This window comes from Rhinopithecus bieti, unplaced genomic scaffold (genome assembly GCF_001698545.2).
Source record: "Rhinopithecus bieti isolate Rb0 unplaced genomic scaffold, ASM169854v2 scaffold_47707, whole genome shotgun sequence".
NCBI lineage: Eukaryota > Metazoa > Chordata > Mammalia > Primates > Cercopithecidae > Rhinopithecus > Rhinopithecus bieti.
Genome location: NW_016819117.1, coordinates 1,248,966 through 1,259,468, shown reverse-complemented (window position 1 = coordinate 1,259,468; position 10,503 = coordinate 1,248,966). Strand labels below are relative to the sequence as shown.

Here is a 10,503-nt window from a genome sequence, read left to right as displayed (position 1 = left end):
CCGTGCCCGAGAGAGGCTTCCCAGGCGCCTTCGACTCCGGAACCCGCGCGCCTGCGGGAGGGGACAGGCAGGCCGGGCGGCCCCGGGGAGGGCGGCTCCGGCTGCACCCGCCCTCGCCTGGGGCTGGACAGGGTTCGGCGGTCCGGGCGCCGCCATCCTCCCCGGCCTCCTTGAAACCCCGCCCGGGGCCCAGCGGGCGTTGCCAGCCGCGAGCCCGGCGCAGGGGTCGGCCCTGGAAGGCGAGGCGGAACCCACGGGGAGCAGGGCGGGGACCCCGGAGCTGGCGAGGGAGGGGCCAGGTAAGTGGCCTGGGAAGCGCAGACCTGGCCCTTGCAGCCTTTTGCATTTTATGCCAGAACAGCGGCCAGCGCTGAGCAGGTCTTAAGATTTGTTTCATGAAGAGCCCTGGCGGTAGCGAGCCGAGGGGAAGGCGAGTAGAGCCTTGTGGCCCAGGAGATGGAGGCGGGAGGAGGATGCAGGCGGGTGCGGCGGTCGGGCCGGGCAGGAGGGGAAGGTGTCAGGGAGGGGTGACCACCGTGCTTCTGGCATGAGGAACTGAGAGACCGGAGATGCCATTTGTCAAACTGGACAACGGAGGAGGAGCGAGTGGAGGTTTGAAGTGCCTGCGGGACAGGCGGGCGGGGCGGCCAGGTTCGTGAGGTGGAGCAGGAGACAGGGTCTGGGATTCGCGTTCCGGAGTCATGGGTGTGTGGGTGGCGTTTCACAGGATCTACCTAGGTTTTATTGAGCTGCTCAGATCCTGGAGTGAGGTACGGGCTCCTGAAGCGTTCTGGAGCCCTGGCTGGGCACCGGCGCGGCCCCTGCAGTCCCCACTTTGAGTGCGTCCGTGGCCCAGCCTGGAAGCTCAGGGCTAGGAGCGCTGTGAGTCTTCCTTTGTCCAGAGCCTGTTTCCTTCTAGATTCTTGCCACCATGGCCAGACGCCCCCGGAACAGCAGGGCCTGGCACTTCGTCCTGAGTGCAGCCCGCCGAGACGCAGATGCCCGGGCTGTGGCTCTAGCAGGCTCCACTAACTGGGGCTACGACTCTGATGGGCAGGTAGGTCCTGGGGGCCAGGCGGACGCGGCTGGGCTAAGGTGTGGAGATGCCCTAGGCAGGCAGGCAGGCATTCCCTGAACTGGGAGTCCATTGGAGGGGAAGATGCTTCTGAGGCCAGAGGACCAGGCCAACCCTGGGCCTGTCTGCTGGGCACACCACATTCAGTGAGACTCTTTAATTTGGCAAAGCACACAGCCAACCTCGGGTGACGGGACCTCAGAACACACTGCATTCTTCACTGTGCTTTCTCCTCTGAAGTCCATGGTCTGTGGAGAGGTTGGCAATTGCTTTTGGTTCATTCAACAGAAATCCTCCAGTCTGGGGCTGGGCACTGTGGCTCACACCCATAAATCCTAGCACTTTGGGAGGCTGAAGCTGGAGGATCACTTGAGCCCAGGAATTTGAGACCTGCCTGGGCAACATGGTGAAACTGTCTCTACAAAAAATTTAAAAATTTGCCAGGCTTGGTGGCACATGCCTATAGTCTCAAACTACTCAGGAGGCTGACGTGGGAGGATTGCTTCAGCCAGGGAGGTCAAGGCTGTAGTGAGCTGTGATCACACCACTGCATTCCAGCCTGGGTGACACAGCTAGACCCTGACTCGAAAAAAAAACAAAACAAAAAAATTCTTTGGTTTACCCAGTCCATTTCTGGAGGTGGCCATCGTTAACTTGCTACGTGTCCTACTGGACGCTGCTTCTGCCAGTGCAAACACATGCTCTTTGTTCACATACATGTGTGTTAAACCAAAACAAAAAACCCTGGTACTTGGAGGTAAAAATTGCTGCACCTGCTTAGGGAGGCCCAGGAGCCTGAAGGTGTTCAGAACAGCTCAGGTGTTTGTCTGTCTGCAGCCCAGGTGATCTGATGTGCCTGTGGGCTTTGCAGGCAGAGCTACCTGCACCCATGGCCCCTGACCCTCACCTTAGCAGACCGTGAGGGCAGCTGCCTGGCCTGATGGGGTGCAGTGAGGCTGGGAGGGGTGGGGGTCCCTGTGGGGGGTGATTTCCCAGTTGGTTTCCTGTTATCTCCCTTGGACCAGAGCAGGAGTGTGGCTGCGCCTTCCTGCCCCACTTCTAGCTGCCACAGGTCATGTGCCCTGGAGCAGTCTGTCCTGGCCTCGCAGGGTCATGGCTGTGGGATGCGGGCGTGTCCATAGGCCAGCGTCTGACACACGCATGCTGCTTGTCCTCTGTCACCATGGGACGTGTCCTTCCGGGGCTGCTGCTTGTGTGACCTGCTGCTGCTCTCTGCTGTCACAGCTCCCCTGCAGTTGTTCAGACTCAGCCAGGTGTCCTGGGAGGGGCTGGGCTCCCCCCGAGTGAGAAATCCCTGAGCTCGGTGGGTCCACTAGGCCTTGGGGGCAAATTGGGAAGCAGGTCTTCCCCACCGGGTGGGGGCTGCTCTGGGGTCTCCTGGAGCTCCCTGCTCCAGCCAGGGAGAGGCCCTGACCTGCCTTCCCGCCTGCCTCCAGCTCCTGCAGGTCACATGGTCTGAGCCTCACAGGCTCGTGGCTGTGGGATGCAGGCGTGCCTGCGGGCTGGGCAGTGTCCGACACACGGGCTGCTTGTCCTGTCACCAAATGGGCCTGCAGTCTGTTGTGGGCAGGAGGTAGGCAGTGGCATTCAGTCTGTCTCCTTCTCCAGGGAGCCCAGCCCTGGACCTGCCGCACAAGTGCTCAGTTCTGTGCCCTGGCTTCTGACTCAGTCGGTCTACCCTGGCTTTGGAGACCCCCACTTCTAGGCAGTGGGGTAGGGTCCTCTGGGCCTGCCTTATCTGTGGGGTGGGGCCGTCCCCTCCAGAGGGGACAGTGTCCTGCCCTGAAGCTGGCTTTGGATAGGTCCACGTTCACCTGGAAGCTGGTGGCGCCCATGTCATGGTCCCCTGTGGCTTCTCCTGGGGGTCACGTCACCTCTCTGGACCAGCCCCCAACCTGTACTCTCACTGTCCCAAGGCTTCTGCCACAGGCCCCCTGGTCACTTAGCACTCTCCCTGCTGACCACCTGGTCCATTTAGGCCCTGGGTGGCCCCCACAAAGCCTGTGACAGGGAGGAGGCTGGGAGGGGCCCCGCCTCCCACAAGGAGCTCACATTCTGGTGGGAGGAGGCCAAGAATTAGGACCAAGTGAAGCAAAAGAAGAAAAACAGAACAGGGATGAAGGGGCTGGAGAAGCCTCAGGTGACAGCTGAAGCTGGCGCCAGGAGGGGTGGGGCCTATAGTGGGCACTGGGCAATAGGACCCTGTGGTGAGGCAGGGTCTGCTCAGGTAACAGGAAGGTCATTGGGCCACAGTGTGGTGGGGACTGCCCTGAGGCCAGGTGGCTGCAGCTGGGCCTGGTGCGGGGGTGGTGGCGTTGCCTGGGGCCTCTGCAGGGCTGGCCGAGCGGGGAAGAAGGTGTCCACACCGTCTCAGCTCTGGGCAGGTAGGGCGGGCCAGGGCTCATCCACCATCTAGAAACCACTTGGAGGCCAGATGGCCTTGGCTGTTGCTCAGTGGCTGGGCCTCCAGGGCCCTCCTGGTCGTGCAGAATGGGGCAGAGCTGGAGCCTGTTAGGAAGGAGCCTGGGCTGTGCACTTGGGGTCCTGTGAAGTCCCTGGAGGCCTGGACCCCCATCCTTCCCTGGGTGGCTCAGGGAAGGGGAGGAAGAGACTCAGGCTGGGCTGGCATAGGGCAGGGGTGAGAGGGCAAGAGCGGATGACAGGCAGGAACAGCCGGCCCTTCTCTCCCAGCACAGCGACTCGGACTCCGACCCCGAGTACTCTGCGCTGCCGCCATCCATCCCCAGTGCGGTGCCTGTGACTGGTGAGTCCTTCTGTGACTGTGCCGGGCAGAGCGAGGCCTCCTTCTGTAGCAGCCTGCACTCGGCCCACCGGGGCAAAGACTGTCGATGCGGAGAGGAAGACGAGTGTGAGATGGGGCCTGGCCCCTGCTGGGACTGCACTGCGGGCGGGCCTAGGGGTGGGCAGGGCAGGGCAGAGCCCCGTGGAGCTCTCAGGGCTGCCCCAGCCTGGGCCTCTCTTACAGATTTCGACTGGGTCTGGGATGACTTGAATAAGTCGTCAGCCACCCTGCTGAGCTGTGACAACCGCAAGGTCAGCTTCCACATGGAGTACAGCTGTGGCACAGCGGCCATCCGGGGCACCAAGGAGCTGGGGGAGGGCCAGCACTTCTGGGAGATCAAGATGACCTCGCCCGTCTATGGCACCGACATGGTAAGTTGCTCTGGCCCAGGGTGCTTCTGGGGGGCCTGGCCCCAGTGGCCCAGAGTGCCCTCTGCCTGTCCCGTTCCTAGATGGTGGGCATCGGGACATCGGATGTGGACCTGGACAAATACCGCCACACGTTCTGCAGCCTGCTGGGCAGGGATGAGGACAGCTGGGGTCTCTCCTACACGGGTGCGTGAGGCCCAGGTGGGGCGGGGCTGAGCCTGGAGTTCCTGGGCTCACTCCAACCTTGGCTGCCCCCAGGCCTCCTCCACCACAAGGGCGACAAGACCAGCTTCTCATCGCGGTTCGGCCAGGGCTCCATCATCGGTGTGCACCTGGACACCTGGCACGGCACGCTCACCTTCTTCAAGAACAGGAAGTGCATAGGTGAGGCCGCCACAGGACTTGAGCTCCTCTCACCTGTCACTCTGAGGGAGGTGGCCCACCATACCCCAGCCCAGTGGATACTGAGGTTTCCTGAAAGGGTTCCTCCTAGAAGCTTGAAGCCCCAGGGTCCCAGGGGCTGGGACAGTGAGGCCAGGCTGGAGTGGCAGAGCCAGCACATGCACCTTCTGCCTTGCCTCAGCTGTGTCAGCTGGCCACCCAGGTGACTGTAGTATGTGGTCTGAGGGGCTATGCCCGGTAGCTATGTCAGCTAGGGCAGGGAAAGGGCTATGTCCCCTTCCCTGCCCAGGGTTCAGGCTAGGCCCCTCCCTTCCAGGCGTGGCAGCCACCAAGCTGCAAAACAAGAGGTTCTACCCGATGGTGTGCTCCACGGCAGCCCGAAGCAGCATGAAGGTTACCCGTTCTTGCGCCAGCGCCACCTCCCTCCAGTATCTCTGCTGCCACCGCCTGCGCCAGCTGCGGCCAGACTCGGGGGACACGCTGGAGGGCCTGCCCCTGCCGCCAGGCCTCAAGCAGGTGCTACACAACAAGCTGGGCTGGGTCCTGAGCATGAGTTGCAGCCGCCGCAAGGCCCCAGTGTCTGATCCCCAGGCAGCGACCTCGGCCTGCCCCAGCAGTCGCGAGCCCCGGCCCTGCCAGAGGAAGCGATGCCGCCGGATCTAACTTCCCAGTGGAAACTGTGTTCTTGGGCTGGGACAGCCGTTTCCTGTCCCTTCCTTCCAGCCACACTCCAGGGCGGAGTTGGATGAGGCCCGTCTGGAGGGAGCCATCTCTTGCCTCCCAAGGCTGGGACAGTCCTTTCTGTGGAGGCTCTAGGGACCCTCTGCTGCTGTGCTGGGTGGGGAAGCAGCTGCCCTGAGCCTCAGGTCTTGTGGGAGGCTGTGAGGAGAGCCTGGCTGGAGCCCGCCATTGCTGTTCCCACAGGGACTCGGATTTTCCTAACTTGCTCTGCATGCTGTCGGCGGCTGCCCCGCCGTCGTAGACTTAAGTGACTGCAATAAATGTAGAGTTGATGTCTAACACCCACGTGGCGTGAGCTGAAACATCCATGCAGAAGCCAGGCTTGCGGGAATCCTGGGCCTTCTCCCAGATTTCACTGCCCCCAACATCCTCAGGAGTCCCCTACTGCTCCTGGCTGAGGGTGCCACACCCCAAGCATCCAGGTGGCAGTGGGGCCCTGGTGCTGCCTTCTGGCCCCTGCCGTGTGCCCTGCTGCTGAGCTCCCCTGTGGCCTGTGTGTCCAGGACTCGGCACTGGAACCACCAGTCATCTGCCAGCCAGAAGCCCCTCTTCTCATCCCAGCTACCTAAACCTTCCCCTGCAACCACCCACCGTCCCCCTGAGGTCAGACCTGCTCAGTCAGAGGCTGAGAACCCACCCAGGCTGAGGATCCATGTATGGCTGGGGTCCTCCCCCACTGCACCAGGGTATCTGGTCTGTCCCCAAGGCTGCATGCTGTCCTGGTGGTCCCATGTGTGGTCAGGAGCTCAGGTCCAGCAGGAGGTCAGGGTTGGCCGTGGTCAGGAAGAGGCAGATGCGGCGTGAGAGGTCAGGCCCCACCCTGCGGGGACGCCCACCTTCACTGGGCAGCACAGGGAGGTCAGCCAGGAGGCCCATGCGCTCCTGCTCCGTGCTGCAGGCCTCGAGCGCCTAAGGGCAGGCAAAGGTATGAGAGGGTGCCTGGGGACTGGGCCTCTGCACCTGGAGGGGTTCGAGGAGGGAGGGGCCCACCTGCTGCAGAAGGCGAGGGGAAGGGAAGGCTGTGACCACTGCATCGGCCACGGCTGGGCTGACTCGACTAAACTGCCTGATCTGCCTCCGCCAGGCCCCCCGCAGCCCTGTGCCGTCTCTTGCCACCGGCTCGCCGGCTGCCCAGCGCCCTGCTGTGCAGAAGGAAAAGGCCTGGGACTCCCGGTACTGCCTGGGGATGGGGAAAGACAGGGAGACGCCTTTTAGAAGCTCACCTGAGCAGCTCCCCAGAGGCCGGAGAGGCACCGCCACCACCTTGAGGTGATCCTGCCCCCGCCCCCTTCAGTCCAGGTGTCACGCACTTGAGGGGACACTGGGCGAGAGCCTTAGTGATGGCGCACACGTGCTGACTCAGCTCCTGCCACGAGGCCACCAGTAGCACGTCCAGGTTTACCCAGAGCTGCAGGAGCACCAGGGCCTGGGGAGGAGGCAATCCGGTGGGCACGAGCCAGAGGAAGGCTCCCCGGGACACAGTTGCTAGCTGCCCCATGTGCCATGCTGGGAAACAAACCCAGTCAGCAGCCCAATCACTGGGACCCAGGCCACCTGACTCACCCAGCTCAGATAGGCCCTCACCTCTTCCACCTGCGGCCAGCCGATGGCCACCTCGGGACTGGCCACCTTTGGGCTTTCCGGCTGCTGTGTCCCCCGGGCAACGTGCTGGCGAGACCTGAGCAGAGGTGACCATTCCTCCCCGCTCCCCATGGGGCCTGCCCTGCCCGAGCGTGGCCTCTGCCAGAGCCCACCTGGGGAAGTGGGATTAGCTGTGCCACAGCAACCCCAGAAGTGTGCCCACCTCCCCTGAACCCCCGTCCCAGCCAGCCCTGCTGTGGGCATGAGAGTGAGCAGTACCACAGGTAGGCATCCAGCCCGATGACAGCCAGGTGGGACCGGGTGGTGGTCTCAGGGGAGATCCAGGGCACCCAGCGAGTTGGGCCAGATATCTGAAGATGAGAACGTGTGGCACAGTTGTTTATGGGAGGCTGCGGCTCAGGGCCATGGGCCACCAGGCCACAGCTGGTTTGCAGAACAGCAAGCCTGAGAAAGAGCCAGCGGTGCCCAGAGGAGCCTCTGTTCTGTTACCCCTTCTGAGAAAACCAGCTCTGTGCCTTCCACGAGGCCAAGAAGGCTAAGGAGACCCCTAGAGTGGCTGCCTGTGCACATCTTAGTTCCACTGAGCCCCTCATCCTGGTCCACCTCTGTATTTCAGCCTAGCTTTAACTTAGCACAAAGCAGGGGCTTGAAAGACTCATCCTTGGACACAGGGACCTGGCAGGGGTCTGGCCTATCCCCATACTGCCTGGTGCAACAGCACCTGAGCACTGCTCCTTGCAGGCAGGGGCCGGGCTGTCCACTGTCAGAGGACGAACACAGACCGCCTGCAGCCTACTGCCCAGACCCCGGCTTCCTGGCACTTCTCAGGACCCTCTAGGAGCAGCTGTAGCCTCCACAGGTGCCCAGGAGCTTTCTCCATCTCACCCTAGAAACCTCTAGGGTTTCGGATCAGAGAGGAATCCTGGCCTGCCCCATGCCCCCTCCAGCCCCGTCTACAAGGGCAGGGACCGGCAGCGCAGGCGCCTCCCGGCTGGGAACCCACCCCTCCTAACTGGAGAGGGACTACTGCCACCACCCGAGCACCTGGGTCAGTGTGGTGACGCCCTGCAGAAACTCCTCGGGCTCCAGCAGCAGCAGGAATTCCTGTTCATCTGCAGCCCACACTTCAGGAGGCAGCTGTGGGGACATGGGGACGCGCTGCTGCCTGTCTCAACCCGGGTGCCCCAGGGGCCCTGCCTGGGCAGTCTAGCAGCAACGCGGTCCGTGGCCCCAGCCAAGCCCAGGACCTGACAGGACTGCTCTACAGAAGCGCAGGTCAGGTCTGTGGGGCCGGCAGGAATCCCGACCACAGCCTGACTCCGGACGGAACCATTTCCAGCCAGCTCGGCTCTTTACCAGCAGAACGGCTTGGGCACCCCCACTTTCCGTTCCCCATCCGCGGTTTACCATCCGCGAGACGCGCACCGCCCGGGGCAGCTGCCTCAGGGACAGCTCCAGGACTGAAATCATGGAAGCAAAACAGCCAACTCGGGGCTGGCCCTCGGGAACCCGCGACCACTCACGCTGCAGGGGCAGGGGTCGGGCCTCGCTCGGGTCCACCGCAGGCTGCGGGCCGGGCGCTGGGGCTCGATGCGGCACTCGCAGCCCAGGGCCTCCAGGGCCTCCATCAGGACGTCGGCACCAGCGTCTTCCAGGATGGCTGGGACCGGGGGAGAGGAGCACGGTCACTGCTTCCCTCCACCCTTGCGAGCGCCCTACCTGGGCGGGGGCGCGGACCCGGCAGTCTGCATTCGGCACAAACCCCCGACTGGGAAGCGCGCCCGGCCCCAGGCCTCTCGGGGTGCGCGCCCCGCCCCGTCGGACGGAGGGCGCCGCCTGGCGGAGAAAGGCCTTTCCTACCCCGAGCATCGCCCGTGCCCTCCGTCGCACCTGGGTCCACGCACACCGCGAGGCGCTTCAGGACCTGCTCCGGCCGTAGCAGCCGCAACGCCTGGGCAGCCGCCCTGCGCTCCCCTGCTGGGTCCCGGGCTCTCGCGGCGGCCTCCGAGCCGGCGGGGCCCTCAGCGTCGGAGTCTGAGATCTCCCAGGTTGGAGGTCGCCGCTGACCGCTCCCGCCCCGTCCCCGGCCCCGGCGAGAGACCGCCGCCCTCCCGGGTCCAACCCGCGCCATGGCCGGACCGACTTCTTTTTCGCTTCCGGCCGCGCCCGAACACTTTAGCCTGGGACACCGGCCTCTTCCGGCAACTTCCGTCCACAGCGCTGAGGACGCGGATCCGCCATGGCGCGGAAGAAGGTGCGTCCGCGGCTGATTGCGGAGCTCGCCCGCCGCGTGCGCGCCCTGCGGGAGAAACTGAACAGGCCGCGCGACTCGCAGCTCTACGCTGTGGACTACGAGACCCTGACGCGGCCGTTCTCTGGACGCCGGCTGCCGGTCCGGGCCTGGGCCGACGTGCGCCGCGAGAGCCGCCTCTTGCAGCTGCTCGGCCGCCTCCCGCTCTTCGGCCTGGGCCGCCTGGTCACGCGCAAGTCCTGGCTGTGGCAGCACGATGAGCCGTGCTACTGGCGCCTCACGCGGGTGCAGCCCGACTACACGGCGCAGGTGCGTGCACCCCGTCCGCACCCCGCCCCTGCAGCCGCCTGGTCTCCCCGCCTCCCCTCCTCCCTGCAGGTTTGCGTGTCTGAGGCTCCCACCTCCTGATCTCGGGGGCCGAGAGCCTTGCGAACTGACTTCGCTTCCCTCTGGCTTTGCAGAACTTGGACCACGGGAAGGCCTGGGGCGTCCTGACCTTCAAAGGTAAGGCTCGGGAGAGCTGGTGGAGAGCGGGTGCCCGGCAGTTCGATGCCGACCACCGACGGCACAGCAAATGTGTGTGCAGCACGCCTCCTTTCCTTCATCAGGGAAGACGGAGAGCGAGGCGCGGGAGATCGAACACGTCATGTACCATGACTGGCGGCTGGTGCCCAAGCACGAGGAGGAGGCCTTCACCGCGTTCACGCCGGCGCCGGAGGACAGCCTGGCCTCCGTGCCGTACCCGCCGCTCCTCCGGGCCATGATTCTCGCAGAACGACGGAAGAATGGAGACACGAGCACCGAGGAGCCCATGCTGAATGTGCAGAGGGCACGCATGGAGCCCTGGGACCACCCTGCAAAACAGGAGGACAAAGGAAGGGCCAAGGGCATCCCCGTGTAGAATATGCCGGCGCCAGCGGGTGGCCTGAGGGGCTGCGAGGCAGCGGGGATCCTGTTGATGAAAGAAACCGTCTTCGCGTTACACCCGAGTCTGCCCCTCGGAGCTGGGAGGTCACCTTCCGCGACGTTTTCTGAGGATCTGCATTTTAGTGGGGGAGGGCTGCGGCAAATCGCCACCTGTGTCTTTCCTCTGGCCCTGCTGCCCCCACACCGAACTCCGAAGGCTCACGCTGGGGAAAGCGGGAAGCGCTAGCTCCCTTTCCCCCATTAGTGCTCTCTTTGCCTGGATCCCGGCAGAAGCTATGGAAGGGAATAAAGAGAAAAGAAGTACCCCAGGTTG

General features: G+C 64.0%; 3 protein-coding genes across 7 annotated transcripts in view; 2 read left to right on the top strand and 1 right to left on the bottom strand.

The window, feature by feature from the left end:
- SPSB3 (splA/ryanodine receptor domain and SOCS box containing 3) overlaps nt 1-5,695 on the top strand; it is a 6,567-nt gene extending 872 nt beyond the window's left edge. The window contains exons 2-7 of one of the 4 annotated variants that reach the window (XM_017858332.1): nt 920-1,057; nt 3,788-3,965; nt 4,083-4,270; nt 4,351-4,453; nt 4,526-4,651; nt 4,986-5,695. In XM_017858332.1, coding sequence (XP_017713821.1) covers nt 932-1,057; nt 3,788-3,965; nt 4,083-4,270; nt 4,351-4,453; nt 4,526-4,651; nt 4,986-5,332 — 1,068 coding nt within the window. In that variant the 5' untranslated portion in view covers nt 920-931 and the 3' untranslated portion in view covers nt 5,333-5,695. Of the gene's footprint in view, nt 1-6; nt 300-919; nt 1,058-3,787; nt 4,271-4,350; nt 4,454-4,525; nt 4,652-4,985 lie in introns of those variants that run through there. The other 3 variants (XM_017858333.1, XM_017858331.1, XM_017858330.1) reach the window with 3 other exon arrangements.
- Nucleotides 5,696-5,769: 74 nt separating this feature from the next.
- Nucleotides 5,770-9,238, bottom strand: EME2 (essential meiotic structure-specific endonuclease subunit 2). 2 transcript variants are annotated; one of them, XM_017858335.1, is made up of 8 exons: nt 8,903-9,155; nt 8,536-8,672; nt 8,057-8,149; nt 7,271-7,362; nt 6,995-7,088; nt 6,721-6,836; nt 6,401-6,590; nt 5,770-6,319 (listed from the first exon to the last, which is right to left on the bottom strand). In XM_017858335.1, the coding sequence occupies exons 1-8, from the start codon at nt 9,141-9,143 to the stop codon at nt 6,149-6,151; spliced, it is 1,134 nt and encodes a 377-aa protein (XP_017713824.1). In that variant the 5' UTR covers nt 9,144-9,155; the 3' UTR covers nt 5,770-6,148. The 2 variants fall into 2 exon arrangements, with proteins under 2 accessions (XP_017713824.1, XP_017713823.1); XM_017858334.1 differs by lacking the exon at nt 8,057-8,149 and having other exon boundaries at nt 8,903-9,238.
- Nucleotides 9,203-10,496, top strand: MRPS34 (mitochondrial ribosomal protein S34). The gene is made up of 3 exons (XM_017858343.1): nt 9,203-9,572; nt 9,725-9,767; nt 9,872-10,496. The coding sequence occupies exons 1-3, from the start codon at nt 9,252-9,254 to the stop codon at nt 10,162-10,164; spliced, it is 657 nt and encodes a 218-aa protein (XP_017713832.1). The 5' UTR covers nt 9,203-9,251; the 3' UTR covers nt 10,165-10,496.
- Nucleotides 10,497-10,503: the final 7 nt, after the last annotated feature.